Source organism: Peromyscus leucopus, chromosome 2 (assembly GCF_004664715.2).
Source record: "Peromyscus leucopus breed LL Stock chromosome 2, UCI_PerLeu_2.1, whole genome shotgun sequence".
Lineage (NCBI taxonomy): Eukaryota > Metazoa > Chordata > Mammalia > Rodentia > Cricetidae > Peromyscus > Peromyscus leucopus.
Window position 1 is genome coordinate 63,827,520 of NC_051064.1, and position 27,864 is coordinate 63,855,383.

General features: G+C 45.0%; 1 protein-coding gene and 1 non-coding gene across 6 annotated transcripts in view; both read right to left on the bottom strand.

Annotated features, from left to right (window-relative positions):
- Palm2akap2 (PALM2 and AKAP2 fusion) overlaps positions 1 to 27,864 on the bottom strand; it is a 474,883-nt gene that overhangs the window by 121,320 nt on the left and 325,699 nt on the right. For all 5 annotated transcript variants that reach the window (XM_037202635.1, XM_037202633.1, XM_037202634.1 and 2 more), the window contains one exon: positions 18,238 to 18,320. In XM_037202635.1, coding sequence (XP_037058530.1) covers positions 18,238 to 18,320 — 83 coding nt within the window. The remainder of the gene's footprint in view (positions 1 to 18,237; positions 18,321 to 27,864) is intronic.
- On the bottom strand, positions 14,276 to 14,377 carry LOC114702548. Its single transcript, XR_003736007.1, has one exon. It is a non-coding gene; the product is annotated as a U6 spliceosomal RNA (small nuclear RNA).

Here is a 27,864-nt window from a genome sequence, read left to right on the forward strand (position 1 = left end):
TCGGTGAGTTCTAGGCCAGCCTGGTCTACAAAGTGAGTTCCAGGACAGCCAGGACTACACTGAGAAACTCTGTCTCACAAACAAACATTGCCCAGGAAAGCCACATGAGGTGGCCTATGCTTGTAATCACAACACTCTTGGACTGAGGATGGCTCACTCACACAAGTTCAAGGACAACCTGGCCAGTTCCAGGTCAGGCAGAGCATGGTGTGAACTATCTTAAAAAAAAAAAAAAAAAAAAAAAAGACTCAGGCTATCATCCCCATGGTAAGGAAAGAAAAATTAAACTAGTAATAATAGCATATGTATATAATCCTATCCTTTAGGAAGCTGAGGCAGGAGGTTCTCAAATTTGAAGCCCACATGGGCTGCATAGTGAATTCCAGGCCAATCTAGGTTACCGAAGGAGACTTTATCTCAAAAACTAAAAATCCACTGGGCATGGTAGTGTACCCCTAAAATCCTAGCACTCAGGAAGTCAGAAGTTCAAGCTCATCCTTGAATTCACATAGTAAGTAAGGTAAAGGCCAGACTGGACTACATGAGACTATCCAAAACAGGACTGTGGAGGAGAGGGGAGCCTAACAGGGTTATACTTGATGCTGGTGGGCCTTGAATATCTTGGCTGCAGAGGCCTGTGCACTCATCTGCTGTTAATAAGAGTACCCTCATGGGAGCTGGAGGGATGACGCAGTGGTTAAAAGCACTGGCTGCTCTTCAAGAGGACCTAGGTTCAATTCCTAGCACCCACATGGCAGCTCACAACTGTCTGTAACTTCAGTTCCAGGGAATCTGATACCCTTACACAGATATGCCTGCAAGCAAAATGCTGATACACGTGAAATAAATAAATAAATAAATAAATAAATAAATAAATAAATTTAAAAAGCAAAAGAATACACTCATGTATTAGTTTGGTCATTAACAATGAAATCTTAGGAGGTCCAAGCTCTTTGTGTTCTGGCTGAGAATTTTATCATTGTTTAACTAATGAAGCATTTATAAACTCTAGTAAACACTCCAGAGGTGATGCCCCCACTGGAGAAACAACACAGAACAAAGTGTTCTTTAAGCATGGTGCTACAAACCCAGAAGATGTTTAATATACTTGGAATGCATGCCGCCTGCTCATACTCTGGGCTAAGCCAGAGCCAACAGCAAGGAACTCTAAATTTTCATCCAGACTTCTCACCAGTGACCTGGGGTCCATGCAAATCTATCTTTTGATTCCAACGATGCTTAACTCTTCTCAATGTTAAGTAAAATGGAGAATTTTGCTAGCTTGTGTCTGGTTTTGGATTTGATGCTGGGAATCAAACCTAGGACCTCACGAAGCAAACACTGTACCACTGAGCTACAGACCAAGTCTAGAACGCTATGTTTAAGTTTATTAGTGTCTTGTGTCTTGGGTTTGGCGTTTTGTTTGTTCTTTTGTGACCCAAGGTAGTTTTGAACTCCTGGGGATCCTGCCTCAGCTGCCCCCCCCTCAAACTCTGGGATTACATGTGCCATCATGTCTGGGGTTTTTGTTGTTGTTATTTTGTTTTGTTTTTGCTTTTGTTTGTTTGTTGTTTTGGCTTTTTGAGACAGTGTTTCTCTGTGTAGCCCTGGCCAGCCTGAAACTTGTTCTGTAAATCAGGCTGGCCTCAAACTCAAGAGACCCACCTGCTTCTGCCTCCCAAGTGCTGGGATTAAAGGTGTGCACCACCCCGCCACCGGCTCAGCTTTGTTTTGTAAAGGCAACAGGTTAGGAGTTTGACTAGTATAAACAAAGACTTCAGTTTGATGGCCAGAAAAATAAAACGAAATAAGAGACTATAGAGTTTTCTTAGTAATTTCCAAGCTTTTTCCTCCCTCTGAACTTTTAAATACAGACTGTTAATTATAGAAAGAACTGCGAAGATTTTTAGTTATATCAGGGGACTAAAACAAAGGCAAAACCAAAAAGACTAGATTGGCATTTAAATTTGTAATAATCCTGGTTATTGAAGAGGTGGCATTTGCAGCGATCTTTGATTTACTCATCAAAGGTTTAAAAAACATTTTTTTAAAAATGTTGCTGACTTAGTTGCTAAGAGCACCTGTTGCTCTTGTAGGGGACCTGGGATTAGTTCCCCGAATCCACATCAGGCCACAACCACCTGTAAGTCCAGGCCCAGAGGACCTAATGCCCTCTTTTGGCCTCAGAAGACATGTGCACAGACATGCAAGCAGACAAAACACACCCACCCCAACACAGACTACTAAGAGTGTTGTGTTAAGCCCTGGCAGATTGGGACCATGGCCAAGACAAAAGTCACTTTAGAGACCATAGTAGCTGGGCTGGCACTAAGTCACCAAACACGATTACTAGTATTTGATCCTAGGGACCCACAAAATGGAAGGAGAAAACTGACTCCCACAAGTTATCATCATCCTCTGACCTCCACATGTATATTCATAGCATGTTCACACACACACACACACACACACACACACACACACACACACAAATAAATACAGCTAACTTTTAAAAATTAAAAAGAAAAAGAAACTCCAGTTGACACCTGTGGACTTGCGGGTTTATAACCCCAGCAACCAGAAGATTGAAGCAGGAGCTGAAGACAAAGGCGATCAGAACACTCAAGCAGAGCTTCCTTATAAGAGAAAGAAACCACAACAACTTATAATAAAATAAACTTAGGACATACACAACATGGGTTTTTATCTTAACACATCTTCCTAGAGGCCCGTCCACTGCTCCGGCACTGGCTCCTGGCTACTAAGTAATTCATAGGCAGGCTGAGATAAAACTGCGCACAGAGGAGGGGGAGCAGGGTCCTCACATGCTAGGAGGTGGGCGCTGCTGCTCCCGTGCTCCTATGCCAACTTTGGCTTTTTGGTTTTTGTTTTTTTTCCTCCCTTATATGGCCGAGGACAAATCAGAACGTTAGTGATATGACAGCTAGAGCTGAGATAAAAGTCCTAGCACATTAAAGTCATTCATCTTATTTTTCAATACGGCAGAATGTCAATTAAAAAAATAAATAAATAAACAGAGCCAGGAGCACAGAGCTGTGTTAAAGTCTTGCTCCATCACTGTGTGAGTTTGGGAAAACTGCTCAGCCTTTCTGTCCCTCCAAATCCTTCCCTGTCTTTTCTAAGACTGATGCCAGGCAATTATTACACCCCCTCTCCCCCTACAATAGAACTAGTCTGGCTGCCTGGGTGTGGTAGTGCAAGCTTTGAACTGTTTCTTGTCCCCAGTATTCTGTCAGATAGCTGAAGCAGGAGGATGGAGAGAGAGAGAGAGAGAGAGAGAGAGAGAGAGAGAAAGAGAGAGAGAGAGAGAGAGAGAAGCTGTTAGTGCTTGGCAGCAGTGAACCGGTCATCTTGTCTGAGTATATGCGTTCTCTTTTCTTTGTTCTTTTGGTATTTTGAGACAGAGGCTTACTGTGTAGCCCTGGCTAGCATAGACCGACCAGTCTAGCCTTGAATTCACAGAGGTCCTCTTGCCTCTACCTCCAGAGTACTAGAATTAAAGGCACCACTCCTGGCTTTTTCCCTTTATTTTTAATTACAAAGTATGTATTTATTTTATGTGTGTTAGTGTTTGGTCTGCATGTATTTTTGTGTGAGGGTGTTTGAGCCCCTGGAACTGGAGTTTTAAATAGTCATGAACTGCCATATGGGTCCTGGGAACTGAACCTCGATCCTCTAGAAGAGCAGCCAGTGCTCTAAATTTCTGAACCTTCTCTCCAGCCCCTGTTTTTAGTTTTTGAAAGATCTCTCTCTCTCTCTCTTTTTTTTTTCTCAAGACAGGGTTTCTCTGTGTAGCTTTGCGCCTTTCCTGGGACTCACTTGGTAGCCCAGGCTGGCCTCGAACTCACAGAGATCCACCTGGCTCTGCCTCCCGAGTGCTGGGATTAAAGGCGTGCACCACCACTGCCCGGCTTAAAAGATCTTTTTATGTGTGATTGTTTTGCCACCATACGGCCATTAGGAACAGAACCCAGTTCCTCTGCAAGATCCACAGATGCTTCTAACTGTTGTGCCTCTACGTACTGCAGCTGGATATGATGGCATACACATGCGATCCCAGCACTTGGGAGGGAGGTAGAAGCAGTAAGATCATGAGTTCAAGTCCAGCCCCGGTTACATAGTTAGCCTGGGGCCAGCTTGGGCTACAAGAAACACTGAAAAAACAAAACAAAACACAAATAATTTACACAAATGTCTTAATTGTCATTGCAAATTTTGTTTTCTTTTGTTCCAGGTCAGTCCTCGTGTGCCAGGCAAGTGTTCTACTACTGAGCTACATTCTTGGCCCCATAGTGTGCATGCTTAACCATAGGTTTTTACTACAACAGACATTAGCATTGGAGAAAGCACTGGAGAATGGGGAGAAGAGATGGGGAAGGCAAGGTAGAAGCACTAGTTGCTCGTTTAAACAACCTTCAGTGTCTATGAAGCAAGGTGGTTCCTCCTGTGAATCCAGCAGTTGTTTCTGGGGCCTGGGCTGGAGAGTGAGGCCTTTGTGTCCTCTAACTATTTCAGCAACATGGAGTCTAGGGTGAATGACCTCATGAATACTACTCAGACTTTTGGAATCTTTTCTGATCATTTGGAGCGATAACTGAGGCCCACAGGTGCTGGATAGACAACCCAGATCCCTACCTAAGTGGGATCCGGGTTGGCCACCTTTCCATAGCGCTTCAGGCCGGTGGTTTCCGTGGTTGCTGTCTGTGGGTTCTGAGTGTGGCTTGACTTGGTTCTTTCTGTTTGAAACCACAAGCTATGGCTCTTCCACGTGAACCTTGTTTCCAAACCAGCTGGAGCAAATCACTGTTAAGATAACGTAGGTGTCTCCCCCAGGCTGACACAGAAGATGCAGATAACACCAAGTGAGGGCTTCTAGAGCCTTCTTGTCACCAGACACTCCCATTGCAGGAATGCTCACAATGTACTTAGAGGAAATACACGGATGTACTTAGGAAATATCTGTGAATGTTTCGGAACTTTTACGAGAAATATCCCTGCCAGCACCATCTATTTTAGGAGGTAATCACTCACTAAGAAGTTTTCTTTCTTTTGTTTTGTTTTATTTTATTTTTAAAATTTAGCATCTTGCTATATAACTGAGGTTGGCTTTGAACTCAAAGATTCTCTTGCCTCCTGAGTACTTACTGGGGATGCCCAGTATGCTTCACCGTGGCTGGCTTTTGAGAAAGAGGGCATCTTAGCAAGGAACAAAGTTTGTAAAAGTGCAGGAATATTTCGCCAGGGGCTGGCGTGATGGCTTGGCAGGTAAAGGTACTTGCCACCAAGCCTGATGACCTGAGTTTGATCCCTGGAACCCGCACAGCAGGAGAGAATTGAGTGTGGAAAGTTGTCCTCTGACCTCCACACCCACAGGCTCATGCACACCCACGGACACCTACCTACACCCACTCAATAAGTAAATCAATGGAATAAAAAAGAATATTTGTCAACATTTTAAAAGCTGGAATGATGGCTTGACCTGCAGTTCCAGCTACGGAGAAGGCTGAAGCAAGAGGATGAAAAATTCAGGCTCTCAAAGTGAACTCAAGTCTGGATTAGGGAACAGAGTGAGCCTGTCTCAAAATTTAAAAAGGGCTGAAAGTATTCTTAGTGGGAAAGCACTTTCCTAGCCAGCACAAGATCCTAGGTTCAATCCCTGTCACCACCTAAAACAAACAACACACACACACACACACACACACACACACACACACACACACACGGCTGGCATGGTGGCATGGTGACGTACACACAAGGGTGGTGTGATGGCACATATATGTAGGGCTGGCGTAGGCACACACTTATAATTCTAGTACTTGGGAGGTAGCAGGATGATCAGGAGTTCCAGGTCATATTCAGCTACATGACAGGTTCAAGTCCAGCCTGGGCTACATGAGACTGTGTCTCAAAGGGGTTGGAAGCTAATGGGTTCTGGGCAGAGTTTTCTATGATTTTACTTTGTAGAGAAATTGGGTCCAGTTGAGGATCTTAATTCCTAAGGAAATGTGCATAGAGAGACATTTACTAATAGGTCGCCAGGGCTTCTCTATGTGGCTTAGACTGACTTCAAACTTCAGGGCAGGCATTACAGGTACGGGCCGCCATCACACTTAATAGTTACCGGTATATTGTGCACACTGAAACTACACCTCTGTCTGGTTTAAAGTTTCATAAAATATATGTCTTAAATAATTACGACTGGAGTCCATAGTTTGGGAGTAGGCTTTCTCACCAGGCCTCAACAGACCAAATATGCTGGATAGTTTCAAGTCAACTTGACACAAGCTACAGTTAACTGAAAGGAGGGAACTTCAATAGAGAAAATGCCTCCATAAGATCTGACTGTACCGTTATCATCATGTCGGAAAGCATGGCGGCATGCAGGCAGACCTGATGCTGGAGAGGTAACTGAGATTTCTACATCTGGATCCACAGGCAGTAGGAAGAGAAAGTGAGCCACGAGGCCTGACTTGAGCTTCTGAAACCTCAAAGCCCACCCAGTAGTGACACACTTTCTCCAACAAAGCCCCATCTACTCCAACAAGGCTACACCTCTTAATAGTGCCATTCCTTAAGGACCAAGCATTCGAACACATGAGTCTATGGGGGCCATTGCTACTCAAGCTTCCACGGTCAGGTATGCATCCTTGCTGGACCCAGGGACCCTGAGGGAGAGACAGAGCCTCGAAGGTATAGAAATCATTTGCTACATAGAATTTGCAGGAGTTGTGGAGTTTGCTGTACAGATACGCTCTTCTTGCGGTACGACCCAACTCATCGTGTTCAAACACCAGTGTCACAGCTACTTAGCTGCCCAACCATGGCCACACTGTGGCTCAGTTTCCTCATCTGTGACAGGAAGAAGCAGAAGCATCCACCCCTTCAGTTTCTCTGTGACTACTAAATAAGTATTAGTGCCACACAAAATGGCTGGTACCTAGTAAGCACTCAATAAATAATAACTGAGATTGAGAAGTGGCTGTAAATCTCAACAGATAAGTGCAAATGCTATGTAAATGCTAGATAGTAAAACACCAAGTTAACAAGAATAAAGCTTCAGGTGGATCTTTAAAAAAAAAAAAAGATCTGGCTGTAAGGCATTTTCTTGATCAGTAATTGCTATGAGGCCCAGCCCATTGTGGGTGGTGCATCGCTCAGCTGGTGGTCCTGGGTTTTATAAGAAAGCAGGATGAAGCAAGCCAGTAAGCAGCATCCCTCCATGGCCTCTGCATCAGCCCCTGCCTCCAGGTTCCTGCCCTGTTTGAGTTCTTGCCCTAACTTCCCTCAATTAGGGACACTGATGTGGAAGTATAAGCCAAATAAACCCTTTCCTCCCCAGCTTGCTTTCGGTTGTGGTATTTTATCATAGCACTAGAAACCCTAACTGGAACTCCAGAGCAAAATCAAAATGGAGCCATGCACATGGAAGTTATTTGTCATCAGACTGAAAGCAAGTAAGACGTTATACAAGCCTTTAAGAAATCAGGCCAGTGAGAGACAGCCAAGTTTTCCAAGCAGAGCATTACAAAGGGCTTCTGCTTCAGTGCTTATGCCCTTTCATCCTTTGGCTCACAAAGGAACCTGAAGTGGATCTGCAGCTAACCCATCACTTCTATTGTTCTGTCTTCCAGACCCCTCCTCTACAAAGGAAGCAGCCCCGAGACAACCAATACACTTTTGCCGCTTGTTTTTGTCCTTTTTATCTCCTTTCAGACTGCAAAACCATCTGTCCAGCCAACGGTAGCGTTTCTCATATCTTACAGAAGTACTGCCTGATTCTAGAATCAAAAACAAGGCCACGTAAGATCATCAAACCAAAGCCAGGCATGGTGGCTCACGGCTGTGATCCCAGCACTTGAGAGATTCAGATAGAAGCGTTGCCACAAGTTTGAGGCTAGCCTGGGCTACATAGCAAGACCTTGTCTCCAAAAGCCCAATAAAATTTCAAGAAACAGATGTTTGAGCTAAACTGTAGGTTTTTTTTTTTCCACGGTTGTCAGTTTTGAAATTAAAAAAGAAAAAAATTCAAACCCATAACTAAATAAATAAATATCAAAGCACAGCAATCACCATGATTGCAGCACTCTCCTGCCTCAGACTTCTAGACTCAACAAATAAAAACACAGACTATCCCGTGAAATTGAACTTTAAGTCAACAACAAGCGAATTCACACTGTAACCCAGGCTGGCCTGGAATTCACTATGTAGCCAAGGCTGACCTCAAACTCCTGACAATCCTCTTGCCTTAGCCTTCTCAGTCTTAGGATGAATCATGAGTCATCTCTCTTGGCTACTAAGTATCTTTCTGTCTGGTTCAAAACTCAGCTTCTGGAGCTTTGGTATGTGAGCTAATATCACCTACCGCAGTCTCGACCACATCTGTGAAAAGGATTAGGAATAGTTTTCCTTTGTAGCGTTGTTTTGAGGATTATATGGGACAGACAGAAGAGAATAAGAACAAAAATAAAGGAGATGGTGTGTGTAAGGGTTTGGCACAGTTCCTAGCTCAGAACAAACAATCCATTCTGACTGTTACTATTAGGGAGAGAATACAGTGAGAAAACGAAACGGCTCAGAAGGTACCTGGGGCCTTTGATTTGTCACCCATGACCCTCACTCAACTACACGTACCTGAGGAAGTGTGGCTTCATTTAGTGGACACTCATTTGAGTTGACACTAAGAAGCAGCACCCAGGAATGAAAGCTACAGTGTCGATGGAATATAGTCGCTTATGACAAGTCCTTTCATATGTATTTCACCTAAAAAATTTTTTTTTGGTTTTCTTTTTTAAAGATTTATCCATTTTTATTTTATGGGAAGGGGTGTTTGCATGTATGTGCACCACATGCCCGCAGTGCTGACAGAGGCAATTGAATCCCCTGGAACTGGAATTATAAGTAACTGTGAGCTGCCACATGGGCACTGGGGAACCAAATCTGGGTCTTCTGGAAGAGCAGCCTGTGCTTTTAACCACTGAGCCATCTCTCCAGCACCTTAGCCTTGAACTCTTTATCCTCCTGTCTCTACTTTCCAAGTGTTAGAATCACAGACATTTCCATTCCGGGCTAGATTTTGTCCGTTTGTTTTGTTTTGGGTTTTGTGTGATTTTAAATGTAATATCTTTAATTTATTCTTTGAAATTTTCATATATGTATCTTGATCATATCTACCCCTTGCTTTCCCCCTTTCGCTCCCCCCAACACCCCGTCCTCCCAGCTCCATAACTTATTTTTTTAAGAATAATTTCCTGACTCACATTAGCACTGCCCGTATCACACGGATGTGAGCCATACCCTGGAGTCTAGGCAGCCTGCTGGAGACCATATCCCTTTAGAAAAATAGCTCCCGTCTCCAGCAGCCAATAGCTCAGTTTATAAAGTCACTATGTAGATCGGGCTGGCCTCAAACTCATAGGAATCTGCCTGCCTCTGCGCCCAGATGCTAGGACTAAGGGGGTGCACCACAATATCCACATTTTTTTTTTTTTATAAAAAAAGCTTTTCAACTTTTATTTTCATTTTGTGTATGAGGTGTTCTGCTTACATGAATATCTGTACACCATATGCCTGCAGCGCACCCAGAGACCAGAAGAGGGCACTAAATGCCATGGAACTGGAGTTACAGATGGTTGTAGGCTGTCATGTAGATGCTGGGAATCTGTTTTGGGTCCTCTGGAAGAGTAGCCAGCGCTCTTAACTACTGAAGGAAGTGTCACTCCAGGCCCGGTACTGGACTTTCAACTGGGTTGTGTGGGTAACCACAACAACCATATCACATTGAGAACACAGTATTTCTTGTATTCTTCCTATACCCTGTATATTCTTCCTGCCCTCTTCCTCTTCAGTGAGGTTTCCTGAGCCTTTCAGAGGTAGAGTGGGGTCTGACTTCTTTGAGATGGGCTTTTCTTGTGTGGCCTAGCCTGGCTTCACACTCAACATTCGGAGATTATACGATACGCTGGGGTTATAGGCATACACCATCCCATACAGCTACAAATGTGTGTATTATGTAAAAAATGAAGGACAGAGTCTTTCACACAGCTCATGATAGACTTGAACTCACAGTAATTCTCCTGTCTCAGCCTCCTAAGTGCTGGGATTGCACTTAGGCATTCACACTCAGATAAAAATATGTTTGGACTTGGGTTTTTCTTTCTTTCTTTCTTTCTTTCTTTCTTTCTTTCTTTCTTTCTTTCTTTCTTTTTCTTTTTTTTTCTTTTTGAGACAGAATCTTGACATGCAGCCCTGGTTGACCTGGAACTTGCTAAGTAGACCAGGCTGCCCTTGAATTCACAGAGATCCTCCTGCCTGTCTTTCAAATGTCAGGAATAAAGGCGTACACTACGATACCCCCTTGAAAAGATGTATTTTGAAGAAAACTTAAGACCGTTACTCTCAAAGAGGAAGTACTGTGAAAATTGTGCCATCTGAGCCCGGGCTGCCTCCTCCCCACCAAAGCCAACCCCCACAGCCAATCCACTACCTTAAATAGACTGACTCAGAGACCTAAAAAAAGGAAGGCATGGTGAAAATGTCCTTTAGCCAGGGAACAAATTTAGAGCAACCTCTCTGTGAGTGCACAGCGTAGACCGACTTCTGGTCCCAGATGTGTCTTTTTGTCCTGGGCCCCCAACACAAAACAACGCCCCACAAGGTTGCCATCATCAAGAACAAAGGGCGAGTGAGTCTCCACCACGAGCAACAAAAGGCTCTCCAGAGTGTCTTTTTATACCCAAAGCCAAAGAAAGCTATAACCTGTGACCTCTATTCACCACAGGAAGAGTCAAAAAACGCTTTCCCTGCTTTTGTAACAGAGAACATCTGCCTGTCTCAGGGGACAGTGTCTTTCCCAGTGACACGTTTCACACGGAGAGAAGCATTCTCTTTGCATGCGGCTGTCTACCCAGAACCTTCCTTGACTTGGAAATGTGTCCTCAGCTGTTCTGCCCACAACCTCTAACTTGCCTACTGGGTACCAGTCTTGTTTATGGCTTAAGCAAGGAAAAGAAATACTGCAGATATAATGAGAATACAAGGCTTTTTTTTCTAAACGAGTTTTTACTCTCTCTCTCTCTCTCTCTCTCTCTCTCTCTCTCTCTCTCTTCCTTTTTTAAAGATCAGTTTTCATTATGCAGCCCAGGCTGGTCTCAGACTCACAGAAATCTGCCTGCACCACCACACCAGGCTAGTTTTTAGTCTTAATATGCATAGAACAAGAGAACATAGTAGAACCCACCCCGTTAGCATTGAAGAAGCCATGTGTTGTTATTGATAGAAAATGGAGTATTTGATGATCAGGTTTCTAGGAGAGAAGTGGCTTTGAGGGTACAATACAAGCTACTAACAGCAGAAAGGCGGAGCCGGAAGCAGCTTTGAAGTGGGTCTTCCCAAACCTGCCCTGCCCTGGCCTCTCCCAGCCACACCGAGTTCTTCCCTGGGCAGGGTTTTTAAAGGACAGTTTCAAGCAGGAGGGCTGGAAGTGCCGTCTGTTCCCTCTCACCTGACCCAAGTGGGCTTGTAATAACAGATTACATCCCAGGGTTGAGGAGGTCAGCGAAGGTATTTTCTTTTCATTATAAGTAATTAGACGACAGGAAAAGAGCTTAGTCAGTAAAGTGCTCGCAAGCTTGAAGATTGGAGTTTGACCCACAGAAGCCAAGTTAACAAGCCAGGCATGGTGGCGCATGTGTTCATACTCCCAATGCTGGGGAGGTGGGAAGGGTCCCTGGGACTCCCAGGGCAGCCAGCTTAGCCTGCTTGGTGAGCTCCAGGGTCGGTGAGCAATCCTGTCTCAAAACCAAAGGTAAATGGTATCTGAGGAGCCATGCCAAATGTACACACACACACACACACACACACACACCTGGATTACTCCAGAATTACTAGAGAAGTAACATTATATCATGGACCAGATGAGAGCAACTCCACAAAACAAACACGTTTCAATAAAAACAATCCAAGACCTTCTAGCTTGTTCGCTGTCCAGATTGAACCCGTTTTCCATACAACAGGTCATACTGCTACTCACATCTTTTAAGATTGAATTGTTTCCAGGAACACCTAACCTCTTCCTTGGAGGAGTTCCGGCATCTTCAAAGGACATATCATCACAGAGCACCCATACATGGATGGCCCAACTGTCTCCAGATGGAAGTGCCTGGTAGCCTGGTTACTCTGCCCACAGGCCTTCCAGAGTTAGCTTGTTGAAGACTGTGATCTATTGTCCATGTGGGTTCAGAGTATGAGAGCCCATTTAGTGTCTATAAACTCTGTTGTGACTTTTCCTGGTAAAGAGAAGAGCTCTTTAGTACAGTTGTTGCTGGCAGAGGTGAACTTCTGAGACCTCTTCTTACCCTCTTGCATTCTTCTTTTTCTAATATTTTTTAAAAAATTTTATTTATTTATTTATTTATTTATTTATTTATTTATTTATTTATTTAAAATCCAGGTTTTCACACCCAGCCTGGCTGACTAGACTAAATGCTGCTCATTCCAACAGGTTGAAATTCCCAAAGAGCAACTGTGTAGCCATACCTCTGGAACACATTTTCCGAGGGGTTAAGCACGGCCTCCTCTCTTCCGCTTCCTCCCTGGAAACTTGTGTGTATCGTAGTGTTACTGACAGCAAGCAGGAACAACCCCTAAGTCCATCAACTTGTGAAAGTACAAAACCAAAACGAAACAGGGCTGGGGAAGTAGCTCACAGCAGAACACTTGCTTAGCATGTGCCAGGCCCTGGGTTCCTGCCCCCGTACCCCAAAACAAAACCCCAAACAGTGACATACTGGCACACTCGTAAACCAAATGGTATTCAGCTATAATAGGGATGGGAATAATAGGAATGAAAAGGGTGCTGCCTGTGTTTTTTAAAAAGCTAAAGGGAACTAAGTGGGTGTGGTAGCAGAGGCCGAGGCTGAAATAGGAAAGTTAGAATTCAAAGTTGCCCTTAGCTACATAGAAAGTTTTAGGTCAGAGTGAGCTACATAAGACCTTTTTTTGTTGTTGTTGTTAGTTTGTTTTCCAAGACAGAGTTTCTTTGTGTAGTTCTGGCTGTCCTGCAACTCGCTCTGTAGACCAGGCTGGCCTAGAACTCAGAGAGATCTGCCTGTCTCTGCCTCCCCAGTGCTGGGATTAAAGGTGTGCACCATCACTGCCTGGCTTTTTGTTTTGTTTTGTTGTTTTGTTTTGTTTTTTGAGGCAGGTTTCTCTGTGTAGCTTTGCGTCTTTCCTGGAACTCACTCTGTAGACCAGGCTGGCCTCGCACTCACAGAGATCCACCTGCCTCTGCCTCCTGAGTGCTGGGATTAAAGGAGTGCGCCACCACCGCCCGGCTGCCTGGGCTTATTTTAAGGGAAGAAAAAAAGAAAGAAAAGAAGGAAGGAAAGAAGGAGGGAAGGGAGGAGATTGATTTTTTTTTTAAAGGAACTGAAGTTTCAGAGCCTCTAGAAGGTGAAAAAAGTAACTGTGTGCTACAAGAGAATCACGCTGTGTAGCCCTGGCTGGCCTAGAACTCACTTTGGAGAAGCAGCCTGACCTGGAACTCACAGAGATCCACCTGCCGCAGAATTCTTCCTGCTTCTCCCTCTTGAGTGTGAGTACTGGAATGAAAGGCATGCACCACCACATCTGGTGAGATTTTCTTCTCTTTCTTTCTTTCTTTCTCTCTTTCTTTCTTTCTTTCTTTCTTTCTTTCTTTCTTTCTTTCTTTCTTTCTTTCTCTCTTTCTTTCTTTTTTGTATTTTTCAATTTTCTTGTATTTTTGAGACAGGAACCTGTTAAGTAGCTTAGACTTGCCTCAAACTGCCATGTAGCCAAGCTGTTCATAAACTCTCAGCGATCCTCCTGCCTCTGCCTCAATCCTCCTGACTTCCTGCACCACCACAAAGGGACTGAACCTAGGACCACACGTGCTAGGCAAGGTTTCTACTCCTTCCTCCTCCCTTCCTTCCTTCCTTCCTTCCTTCCTTCCTTCCTTCCTTCCTTCCTTCCTTCCTTCCTCCCTTTCTTTCTTTCTTTCTTTCTTTCTTTCTTTCTTTCTTTCTTTCATTTTTTAAATTTATTGCATCTAGTTATGATGGAGATGTACTAGGTCTTGTGAGAACATCCAGCAAGAATACTGGACCGAAAATGCCATGGGAGGAGGGGACATCTGAGCGCTCAACGTGAAGAATGAACCAGGCTGGGAAGGGGCGGAGGGGAGGAGCTAGCTAGCCAGGAAACTGTGAGTAAAAGCCAAATTGGTTTGTTTTTTGTTTTTAAGTAGGAACACTTCCCCAATTTGTGTGTCATCCTTCAGCAGGGGACATGCTAATCTTTGCCTCATTCCAATTTTAGTACATGTAATGCCAAAGAAAGCAGAGCCATGGGGCTTTAAAAAACGAGGCACCTGCCCTTGAGTTTGGTCTGTTCTAAGGAGTGAGGAGGCCAGAAGGGCCTCAGACAGAGGGACTCATGGGATTGAAAGGTGACTGGCTAAAGACTGGATGGAGAGGGCAGGGACGGATGCAGAGATGTAGTGGAAGATATGGCGAGAAGTGCCCTGGAGTCAGAGTGAAGAAGTCTGAGCCTCATTCCCTGTGCAGAGGGAGCTGATCAGCCATGTCGGCATTGCAGGCCTCTAATCACAGTTACTTAAGAGACAGAGGCAGGAGGATGGCAAATTCAAGGCCTGCTTGAACAATCATAGTGTGACCTTGTTTCAAAAGGATATAGCTCAGTGGTAGATTGTCTAGAATATTCTAACATGTTCAAAGTCTTGGGTTCAATGCCCAGGACTACAAAAACAAAAAGAAATAGCCAAGAAATGACGAGACAGACAAGTCCCTGACCTCTGTCTTGATGACTTAGGCCCAGTGGTGCAGAACCTACTTGGAAGGTTGGCCAAACAGAGCAGCAAGGTCGAGCCCAGTCTGTCTCTTTCTCTGCTTTTGTTTGTTTGTTTGTAAGGAGCTGTGATTATAGCTCAGCAATAAAGTATTTGCCTAGCATGTGTTCAATCCCAAGTACTTTACAATGGGGGGGGGAGCACTCATTTTTAATTTCAGATCTTCTGACATCTGAACTTTAAAAGCAGCAGCCTGGAAAGTTCCTGTTTCTGCCGCAAAGGGGATTCCCATAGCCAGGCAAGTTTTAGCAAACAATAATCCATGCCATGGACACACTCATTCATTCAGTGTCCGAAGAAACATTAACACAGAAAAAGACAACTCGAAGCACTCCTGAAGTCTGATTGCCCTTTTCTTGTGGTAAACAGTGATGACACAAGCTGAAATAAAGTCAACATTTCTCCCCAAAGGACGAACACAGCAAAGTGAGCTGCTGGGATGGATCTGTACAGTACTGGTTTTTAGGCTCTGTAGTGTTGGTAGTGAGCACTGTTCTCAGTAGAAACACAGGATCTCACTGTATAGCTCTGGCTGGCCTGGAGCTCACTATGTAGACTAGGCTGCCTTGAACTCACAGAGATCTGCCTGATTCTACCACCATACCAGACCATATGGTAGAACCTTTAGTGTATTAGTCTCCTGGGGTGGCTGTAACAAATTGCCGCAGACAGAGTACTTTCAAAACCACAGCAATTCATTTTCTCACATCTCTGGAACGCCACCATCTGAAATCTTCATCGTTATTGCTGCATTCCTCACCAGGCTCTGAGGAAGCTCCTTCTAGCACCTTCCAGCTTTTGGAGCTTCGTCAGTTTGGAGTTTAGTCTTTTCGGTGTGCTAGGGCTTACACAGAGCCCTCACACATGGGCTGCCCCCGAGCTACCCTTTGCCTCCCCATTCGGTTTTAGCTCGAGGCTGCAGAACTCCTATTCCGGCCGGCCTCTGTCTCTTCATATGGCCTCCATGCATGCCTGCTTCTTTCTTCTATCTCTTAGAAAGACACATGTCATTCACTTTAGCACCATCTGGTAAAAGTGGAGTGATCTCATCTCAAGATTCTTAATTATATCTACAAAGATACTTTCTCTAAGTTAAAATCACGTTCACAGATGCCTGAAGTTAGGACAGATGTTTCTTAGGGGGGGGGAGGAGGGCAATGGTCTTTATTTTAATTAGCTAACAAAGTAGTAGGTTTCTCTAAGGAATCTTTATATTTAGTTTTGGCTCATTACCCCCCCTCCCCAATCTTTTCATATCACATGTGTTTTATTACCCGCTCTCCCCGAAAGTCTTTTTTTTTTTTTTTTTTTTTTTTTTTTGCCTCCTCATGGTTCCCTTTCTAGTTCCTGACCTCTATACCCATCTCTTCCCATTCATCAACTTTTTTCCTCGGCTTCCCAAGTGCTGGGCTTACAGGAAGGATCACCAGGAATGATCCCCTCTCTATGTAGCCCTGGGTGGCCTGGAATTCACAGAGATCTTTCTGACTGTCTCCAGAGTGCTGGGATTAAAGGTGTGTACCTCCATACCTAGCTGATTTTTAAAATAATGTTCTTAATCATGTATGTTGTTTAGATCTGTGCATGGGAGTATACATGTATGTATGGGTATGCACATGTATGTACAGATGCCCAAGGAGGTCAGAGGTATCAGTTCTTCCTGGATCTGTATTGTGCATCACCTCACCTGAATGCTTAGAATTGAACTCTAGTCTTCTGGAAGAACAGTGCATGCTCCTAACTGAAGAACCATCTCTCCATCCCCCTGAAGTTTTTTAGTAGTATACATTAATTGTTCAAAATGACAGGCTTCATTCTGGCATACCTGGATCATATTAATCCCTTTATTACCCTCTCTTGTCTCCCTTTTCTTCTCAAATAATCCTTTAGCTATACAGTGTTTTGTTTTGTTTTGATTTTGTTTTTGAGACAGGGTTTCTCTGTGTATCCCTGGCTGTCCTAGAACTGTAGATCAGGCTGGTCTCAAACTCACAAAGATCTGCCTGCCTCTGCCTCCCAAGTGCTGGGATTAAGGGTGTGTGCCACCACTGTCCAGTAAGATGCAATGTTTTATGATTCACAATTCAACCCACTACACTGAGCAATTTTGAACTATCAAACAGGTTCATATGATGCTCCTGTCTACATTGATATATTTAGAAAGTATTTTCAATATAAAAGTTGGGGTCTGGGGCTTAGTTGATAGAGTGCTTGCCTGGCAAAAACAAGGCCTTGGGTTCAACCCCCAGTATGACAAATAAATAAATACATAACAAAATGGAAATAAGCTCTTCATTCAATGCACATCATGTGGGTTGATCAAATCTTCTCCCACTCCCTTCCCCTCCTTCTAATTCCTCCTTTGTCCCTCCTACCACCTTTCCATGTCTCAAAACAACAACACAAAACAAAAGGAAGGCTTTTGTGGTTTTATGTTTCCAGAAGAAAACATTCAGAAATGGCACGTACTGAAAATTCAAGTCATCCAAGGCGAGACAGGAGGAAGTCCTCCGCATCCAGGCTTTGTTAACTAGAACACAACAGAAGAGAGGAGGTAGCTTCCTGCGTACCCAACCCAGTACGGCGGGGCCGCTGGTCCTGTTCATTAAAGCGCCCTTAATCCATGTGATGATTTTCATGCATTTCATTTGCACGGTGCTTATTTCATTAACTTCAGATGACTCATTTTGTAAACCTCTGGCCATCACTATTCCTGCCTGAGTGGGCCATGTGCTGCCTTCCTGCTGACATCACTGGAAATCTTGAGTCTGAACCAAAGCTGCCCTGTGCCTCCATGACCTTTCTGCACAATGCACAGTGGGGCCGGACTTCTCAAAGCTCGGAATAGTCATGGCTGCTGCTCTGACCCCACGGAGGCTACCGTTTGAACTTAGCCTATTCTTAGACGTTCATGAATACCCTACAGCAGGCCCACTGGAGATCAAGACATCGATTTTTGGCTTTCAAAAACTTTCTGAGGGCCAGTGAGATGGCTCAGCAGGTAAAGGTGCTTGCAGCCAAACTTGACATTTTAATTCACTCCTCAGAACGCAGACGGTAGAAGGAGAGAACTGACTCCTCCAAGTTGTCCTCTGACCTCCACACTTGTGTCCTGACACCTTACAGGACCACTCACGCACACCCACAGTTACACAAAATAAATAAAAATGCAACAAGATTTTAAAAAGCTTTCCTTGTCTGCTCCCAGATTTCAGGAAACCCTGTGTCTGTTTGCCTCAGTAGAGAGCAGGTCAGCGGGGCAAAGGAAACAAGCCACTGCCTCACTCTGACGTACAGATGACCTTGGAGAAGTCACCCGAGAAAGGTCTTACCTCAATGGCCATGTCTGCGTCGGTTCCTATGGGATCTACAGTTGCCTCATTCCCCTGTAGCAGCGCACCGGACCACCCAGATGCTGGAAAAAAAAAAAGGGGGGGGCATTTGAGCAAATGGATTTGTCCCAACTGATGGAAAGCTGCAACAGCTGTTATTTTGCAGATTAAACCCCACATGACTTGTAAGGGTTTACAATGAGTGGGAACTAGCATGTGGCTCCAGATCTACCTGTTGGCTGCTGGTTACCAACAAAGTTTCCTTTCCAAGGTACAGTCAGTTGGCACATCCTTTGTTTTTACCTAATTTCCAACTTCGGAGTCCTGTTCAAGCCCTGTATCTTTTTGTTACTCCTTGAAATATGGTCTTTGGTAGCTCAGGCTTGCCTGGAACTTGCTGCGTAGCAGAGGCTGGCCTCGAGTCCCCTCTTTCCACCCCCCTCCCCAGGGTTGGTATTACAAGCTTGTACCACCAAGCCTCAACTGTATTGTAATCCTAGAATCTGGAAGGGACTAGAATGATTTCCATAGGCATACAAGCCTCACACTGAGGCCCCACTTGGGGCTTAGAGTGAACCCCAAGCACAGAAATACACACACCTACTTCAGTACCCAACAGATGTGACTCCAGTGCCGGGCATGGTGGGCCACACCTGTAATCCCGGCACTCAGCAGGGAATTACGAGTCTCATAACAGCCTGGAATAACAGCAAGGTCAAAGCTAGCCTAGATAATTTACTGAGATTCTGTCTCCAAATATTAAAAAAAAAAAAAAAAAATCCACAAAGCAACAACTAAATGACTCTACATTAGTTCCTATTTTCAGTTCCACATACACACCAGAAATAACCAGTCATTTACTGTCATGTTTTTTGTTTTTTTAATTTTATTATTATTATTATTATTATTATTTCTATCATCAGCTTGATACAGTGCAAATTCTTATCCTAATAGAGAAATGTTTCACTGATGCTTGCCCAATGATTGAGTAAAATCAAAACTTAATTATAAGCCACAGTCATCCTAGGGTCCCCCCTGCTATATAGCCTCCCTGGTTCCGTGGGTTGCAGCCTGATTATCCTTTGCTTTATATCTAGTATCCACTTATGAGTGAGTACATACCATGTTTTTATTTATTTATTTTAGCTTCATTGTTTGGAGACAGAGTCTTGCTATGTCACCCAGACTAGCCTGGAATTCTTGACGTAGCCCAGTTGGCCTCGAACTCCCAGCTCTCCTCCTGTTGGTGCTGGGGTTAGAGATGTGCACCCCCATGATGGGCTTGGCTCCTTTCTTATGTTGTCAGGCTATCAGCAAATGCAGATATTTGGCAAGAGATGGTTTTATTACTGAGGTAGATATGGCAAAGCATGTCCCTAATACTAGCACTCCATAGGCAGCAGTGAAAAGATTGTCCAAACTTCAAAGCCTACTTCAAAGGTTTACATAGCATTTCTACAAAGTGAGTTCCAGGCCAGTCAGGGCCACAGAGTGACCCTGTCTCATGCGTCTCCCCTAAAAAGAGCGAGAGAAAATGGATGTGGCATTCTAGTTTTTAAAATGTTCATAGTGATATGAGGATAGAAATACTGATGCTCACAGACCACAGAGATCAGAAGAGGGCATTGGCCTCCGCTGGGAGTAAAACTGCAGATGGTTGTGAACCACCATGTGGGTGCTGGGAACCGAACCCAGGTCTTCTGCAAGAGCAACAAGCACTCTTAATCACTGAGTCATCTCTCCAGCCCTAGGAATACTGTTTTAAAAGCTGGATGTGAAATTCTTTCTTGTAGAAAACTGTGTTTGGGGGCGGTGGTGGCACACGCCTTTAATCCCAGCACTCGGGAGATAGAGGCAGGTGGATCTTTGTGAGTTTGAGGCCAGCCTGGTCTCCAAAGTGAGTTCCAGGAAAGACGCAAAGCTACACAGAGAAACCCTGTCTCGAAAAAAACAAAACAAATCCTCCCCCCCAAAAAAAACAAACAAAAAACAAAAAAAAAAACTGTGTTTGGAAAACAAAGCAACTTTATGGATCTTCTAGTTATAAAAAACGTGAGTCCACACTGGTGCAGTAGTGGCATGACCCTTAGGGGTAACCAACCACTTCCTGGTTAGATTTGAGGCCTTGCTGCACAGGAAGGAATTCACATCTGATATTGTAAATCTTGTCAAAAGCTCCTGGCTAGGAAGGTCCTGAGCTCTAGCTGGGAAGCTATTGCTGTTGTTGGACATGTTACGTCGGCCATGTTGCCCCTTCTGTATATTCGTATCTGTGCCCATAGATCAGCTTTGGTCAGAAAAGCTTCTTACGTGCAGTGGGTCACAGCTGCTGCAGAGCTTCATGACTGGTCAAAAGACTGAGAACAAGTAATTGCTGAATGTTCATCCCTAAATGGGACATCTCTATCACTCCTTCCAAGGCTCAGGAAATATCAGGGACGAGGAGGAGGAAAGAATGTACAAATTGAAGGAAGGGCCCTAGGATGTTGTGGAATGCTGACTCCCGCGAAGGAGATGGCCATGGCACTCACAGCAGCTGTGATTGTTTCAGGAGACCTGTACAAGACTGGGATGGCCAACATTTCACCATGGAAGAGGCTGGATCTCATGAGGCTCCCCTCCTTCCTGAGGAGCCACAGGCAGCTGATGGTTGCAGAGACATTTTCTTCAGTGATGCAGCCACTGGTAAAGTGCCTGTGATGCTGTAAATAACCCCTTACTCATGCTTCTGTGAGTATCATCAGTTAAACTCACTGCTTCACATACAGGTGCATGCATGTGTGTACGTACACGCACATACAAAGTAAAGAAAATGTGGGTCCCATACAACAGGAGGAAAGAAAGGAAGAAATACGGCTAGAAGAGGGAATGAGCTTGAAAGAAGGTGGAACAAGAAGCGGAGAAGATCCCTGGGGATACTAAAAAGGACTTCTGAGAAAACCAATGTCCACAAACCAATGTTAAGTTCTCCTGAGGTGTCATGATGTATTTGTCTCTTCCTCTCAAAACTGCAGTGGTGACCTGCTCTACCTGCTCTCTTGTGTGGTGTCATCTGGTGTAAAATGAATGAAGTCCCACGTGTCGAGTCAGAACGGAGAGAAGAGCGCTGTGCAGACATAGGAATGCCCCAAGTATATGTGGACTCCTAGCAAGACCTTGTAACAACGTCAGAGAAGGTACTTAGCCGCACCTTGCATACAATAGGGTTACAGGCCAACTTTATTTGGACAGTAGAGGGAAGGGGACCCCGTCATGATGAGGACTCAAAGATGCAAGACGACAGACAGTTTTTAATGAGACGATGTGATGCTTATCCATCTCAACATGCCATTTCCATTTTCAAAATGGTGATTGCCACCCTGTCAGCGTGTAAACGTATCATGACACCACCAGGAGAAGGAGAACTTATCTGTGAACTCTTCAGCTCCAGCACGCTGCCAGTGACTTGCAACATCTGCTTGCATGTCAAGTTCCAGAGAAGACTTTCCATCCCACCAAGATCCATGACTTATTACTATTGAACAAATGCTCAAAAAGCTCAGATGTGGAATGTTAAAAGACATTACACACACACACACACACACACACACACACACACACACACACTGCAATTATTAGTTACAAAGTACAATCTCCTTTTATATGAAGAAGATATTGGAATAATTTGACCTAAGTCTTGAATTCTATTATACATGCATGCATACACAAACACTGTATTTTGATATAAAGTGACCTTCACTTTAGCTTTTTGAGATAGGGCCTCATTATAACTTATGTTCTTCTAAAATTCACTCTGTAGATTAAACTGGTCTCAACTGAGGTCAAAGCAATGCTCCTGCCTCAGTCTTCAAGTATTAGCATGAGCCAATAGGCCCATCTCCATAAACTACTTTTTGTTTTGTTTTGTTTTAAAAATTATTTTATTGATTTACAAGTGTGTGTATGGCAGGGATGGGGTGTCCAAAGAGGCCAGAAGAGGGCATTGGATCCCCTGGAGCTAGAGGTTCAGATGGTTTGGAGATACCTGACAGGGGTACTAAGATTTGAACTCTTGTCTTTTGTCAGAGCAGCGAATACTCTTAATTACTGAACTCTCTCTTCAGCCCTTGTTTGTTGGGTTTTTAAGATGGGCTCTCATGTAACTCACATTGGCCTTGAACTCATACATAGGTAGGGTGGTCTTGGATGTCTGATCCTCTGATATCACCTGAATGCTGGGATTACCACCACCTCTGGCATCCATGAGGGGCTTTTAAACAATCACTTTCCTCTCATGCTGCCTTTTTACAGTTCAGCCCACCCCACCCTCACCCCCCAGTGCTGGAGGGTGAACCCAGGCCAGGGCCCTATGCTAGCCAAACTCGCTTAACATGTCATTGCTCCAATTTTTATTTATAACTTCTCTGAGAAGAGAAACAATATTTGATATTATTCCTACAATCTAAAAATACCTTTGTATTTTTTTATTCCATGTTTGAAAGAACAGATCAAACCTTCAGGGGGGGAAAAAACCCATCTCCCTCCCAGCAACAGTAAGTTTTCATTTCCTTGTTGTTAGAGATACAGAGAGCCGTCATCCTGTGGCTCACTGTACTTATACATACTCCATCGGGGACCGTTTTAGAAAGGTGTCTCAGGCACAAAGGAATCCATGGCTGTGACCGATTCCTTATGGCTTTGTCGCATCTTCTCACCTGGCTGGAGTCGGATGAATGAGAGCTCCTTCCCGGCCACTGACCTTGCCCCATCTGCAGGCACTGACCGGGCTCTGCTCTCTCACATGGCTCTTCCGCTGCTGCTGACTACACTGTTGAACGTGTGTGTGAGAGAGCTGACAGGGCAGAGCAACTGAAATGAAATGACCAAGTCTGGGAGAAGCCAGGGACTCGGGATGATCTATTGGGAGAGGGACCTGGGCCGGGAGCAGGCAGCAGGCAGAGGACTGGAGTCCAGCAGCCTGTAGACAACACAGCTTTGTGTGTTTGAACACGTGGAGACATTGTAACACTGACCGATGATGATAACATGGCAGCAGTGAAGAGGTCTTGGGGGTGCAGCCACTTAGGGCACTCTGAGGATAAGTATGGGGTAACTTCATTTGGGTCATTGTTAGTACAAACAGGGGAAGAGGGGGGTGGGAGATGGCTCAGACATATAGGAGCTGAGATCGACTGCGGAAACAACAAAGTGATGTCTCCGTTGTTACCCTCAGTGGGAATGTCATTCAAGGTGTTTGAGGATGCAGGCGATAGGTTAGTAAGTGGAGGATTTAAAAATAGAAGACAGAGCTATTAAAGACATGCTTTTAATCCTAGCTCTCAGAGGGAGGAGGCAAGTGGATCTCCGTGAGTCTGAGGTCAACGTGGTCTACATAGTGAGTTTTAGATCAGCCAGGGATACATAGTAAGACCCTGTCTCAAAACAAAACACCCACAAACAAACAAAAAAAACCAGAAGACACATTGGTTGGTGTAACATAAAGTCTCAAGCTAGGATGGCATTAGAGGTGGCCGAATCACTAGCCCTATCACACTAGTCAAGCTCTGTAATTCTTTTGACCTTCCTCTGTTCCTGAGAGGGTCACAGAAGCACCACGAGTCATGAAAATGTCCAGAACTCAGAAAGGGGAAGAATTTCCCTCCTTACTTAAATTCATGTTTTTGTTGTTGTTGTTGTTCCTCTGGGTAGCCCAGGTAGGCCTTGAACTTCTGATCCTCCTGCCTCAGCGTCCTGCGTGTTGGAATTACAGTCCTGCACCACCATGCCCAACTTCCCTTCACCATTGAGAGAAGCCTTCTCTTAAAGCAATCCGCACCCCAGCTGATTCTCAAAGTTTCACTGGCCAAAATGCAATGTGAACCTAGTCCTAAACCAGTCACGGGAAAGAGATTAAGCATATCAAAACTTCCCAGATCCACCTCCGGGGGTGGGGAGGGTCTCAGCACATGGCCATCAAGAAGAGGAACAAATGTGCAAAATGGGTTCTTGGCCAGCGAGAAAGAAAGGTGATGACCAGGAGATGAGTAGCCAGTGTAGTCAGTCCGTCAGGAGATGACAAGCGCGTAGATCGCTAGTGAGAAATGCAGATTTGAACGCAGGAATAACTCAGGCCCTTTTGGGACTCAGCCCTCCAGGCCCAAGCCTTCTATGGCAGTATCTAACCTCAGCCCTACAATGGTGTCTCTATCCTCACTGGGGGTTGGGGACCGAGGTCCTGACACTTTCGCTGACGATTCTGCAGACTAATAATGTCTGATCAGAGCTGATTGTAGTAAGTCAGAGTGTTGCAAATCCAAGAACCAAAATTATCATAGTCTATCTTTAATCTTAATAGCCATTTATCACCCACCTCTGTGCCTGACTTAATATTCTTTGACTATGAGGTAAAACTTTTGGATGTAGTAACTAAAAACAAAAACAACAACCACAAAAACCCCATCAGTTTCCCATACCCCTAACGCTGAGCACTCAACAGATAACACCTCAGATCTACAGCAGAGATTTGCTACTGTGACCTGCCTACTCCTTGTCCTCACCAGTGTGGTGTTAAATGCACTGGTTTGTGCCTGTCCCTTACCTTATGGCCCTAGAAGTTCATATAGCTGCTTCCATGGTGAGTCATGTCATTCAGGGCAAGCCGAATCTGTGTTCTCAGTCCACGGCCACTCATTTGGCTCAGAATACACTATCTTTTATTCTTTTTGGAGCAAGACTTGTATTTTGCATTGGCAGAGCTCACAGTTCTGACCTTCAGCCTCATTTCTGGGGACACGAGTCGGGAGAGCCCTGTGTGTGTCTCCATTCTTTGCTGTCAAGGCTGCCTCACTGGCCCCATAGCCATTAGCTTATAAGCACCCGTGGCAGGTCCTGGGCCTGATATAGACTTGGTTTTTATTCCAATGAGAAGGGTTAACTTAGGATGGTCAGTTTGGGGAGCGGGAGCTTGGCAGTACTCAAAAGAGACAAGAGGGATGAAGCTAACGGGAGAGGGCAAAGTCCCATGTCTTAGCCGATGCATTCAAGGCCAAAGTAATGACAGCCCATGGTTGGCCTCATGCTCCAGGGCTGGGAAAAGACCTTCAGGTAGGGACCACATGGGGATGCTATCTATCAACAGATAGATATAAATCACCAGGGGTGTGTGTGTGCGTGACCTAGAGTGCTTTGAGGATAGAGTCTGCCACTCACCAGCCCCATCCCTGAGTGGGCCCAGTGAGTCCAGTACCCCATGGAAGCTCATTAGCCCACACTGAATGAGAGCGGAAGAGGCTTCAAGGCTGCAGACTTTGTTGTTGTTTCTCTGCAAGGAACCCGATGAGTTCTCCGCTCCTGCAGCCCCTTCCCATGGTCACAGTCCCACCACTGCACAAGGTCAAGCTCATAGGACAGCTGCTGTGAACTGAGGGCCAGCTGAGCCACAAACAGGATGGAGAATTAAGGCTCCCAGTGATGACTTACATAATTAGGGGTATGGTAAGCGTAGAGGAAGGAGACTGTAGAAGGCCCTCGAGCACTACAGCGACTCTCTTGTTCACTGAGACTTTCTGGATCCCTTCTCCACGGCTTTAGATGATCCATCACAGTTATTGATTCAGATCTTAATTCATTGCAGTTTTTCTCCTCTTCATCAACCCAATGACCTTGGCAGCCAAAGAGCCATGGGAAGTGTAGAGTCAGACCTTTGAACTCTGTGCTTCTGAGGAGGAAAGAGCCTGTCCAGGTCCCACAAGCAGTGCTTTGAGGCTGTCCCTTGACAGAGAAGAGTTGTCGCTCTCCCATCCCAGGCTTCTTCCTGGGGCACAAAGTCTACCAACCCAAGGAGAAGATGAGCTCACTGGGAAATGGGAAATCACTGTGCTCTGTCAGAGAAGACTGGTCTTAGGGGCCATGTTCCACCATCTTCATTCTCACCCTCATCTGAGCCTCTGTGTGGACAGCCTCAGAATTCATCTTCCTCTTAATTGCCTTTGGCTCCTAGGATTTTAAAAACATCTCATTCTGTTCTTGGAGGAGTTCTCAGCTGGGTGGTTACAAAAAAAAAATTAGCGGAACTTCAGAACAATGATTTGCCTTTAAACACTGGCTCTCGGAAGCCTCACCCGAGGATAAGCTGATGGGGCCTGCTTCCTCTGGGTGGGAAGCCCTGCCCAGGGTTTGGGGGAGTAGAGCAGGATGTCACCCACCCAGCCTGACCTATTCCAGGTAGTGTCTCATCCTTCCTGAGGCCCAGCTTTCTCCTGCTTGGGGCGGATGGTGATGCCAGGCCCCGAGAGAGCCTGTAGAAGCAATGTGGAAGGAGCCTCCTCCTCCAGGACGCCTCTTAACCTGGAGGCTTCACTGGGGTGGAGAAGGAAGCTTCACCTCTTAAATGACAAAGGGTTTTCCTCCAAATGGCCTAGCGGTTGTTGGACCTCACTTTCTACCTCTACCTTTCTACCCTACCTGAGAGGGGAAGCCTCCCTAGGTGCCTCTGAGGAGGCTGTGGTGGCTCACATCTGTAATGCCAGCATGAGGGGTCTGAACTAGGAAGGAAGGTTGTGAGTTCTAGGCCATCCTGAGCTACAGAGTGTTTAAAAACAACTTCAAAAACACTTCCTCCACAAACCAAAAACCTAAAACAAGCAAAATAAACCACCAAAGAAAAGTCTATAGCTTGCCAGCTTGTTGTTAGGTCTCAAACCTGGGGCAGACAACTGAGGTGCCTATTTAACATGTCAGAGAGGACCTGGCAGCCAGGTTTTCCCAGCATCCCTCAGTCCCTACCTGTTAGAGGGTGTGACTGACAATCTGTGCCCTCTACCCTGAACTTCTCTGGCCAGGGGCTGGTCTGCCCTTCCCTACATAATACAGCATTTGGTTACCCAGCCCTTTCGTCCACCCTTTACCCTCCTGACTCTCCCCTTTCCTCACATGCCTGGCTCAGGGGCGTGGTCACTCTGGACTCTTCCAGATGTCTCTGGCTGTGCTCCCCTCATCGACAGAAGAGACGCAGGAGCAGTCATGTCCTTCCTTTTTATCTTTTCTCATTCCGTTGCCCTGTGCCTTTTTGAGACCATAGATTTTATTCACCAACATGGCAGCCAAACTCTACCCAAGAGATACATGGGACAAGGATTTGCCTATGTGTGTGTTTCACTTACGTCTCCTATAACCCCATTAGCCAGATACAACATTATCCCCACTTTGCAGATGAGAAAACTGAGTCTGAAAATTATTGAGCTAGCAAGTGGTAAAAGTATCCATGTGTTTAAAGATGTATTTAGTTTTTTTGTTTGTTTGTTTGTTTTTGTTTTTGTTTTTGTTTTTGTTTTTTTGAGACACAGCCTCTCTACATAGCCCTGGCTGTTTTGGAACTCACTATGCTGACCAGGCTGTCCTTGAACTCATGGAAATCTGCCTGTCTCTGCTTCCCTTGTGCTGGGATTAAAGGCGCGTGCCATTATACTCGGCAAGATTTATTTTTATTTGGCGTGGCTGAGTGTTTTGCCTTCATACGTGTATGTGTACCACTCATGTATGTGTACTAGTGCCCATGGAGGGCAGAGAAAGCATCAGAGCTTCTGGAACGGAATTACAGATGGTTGTAGAGCACCATGTGTGTGTGGATGCTGGCAACCAAACTCAGGG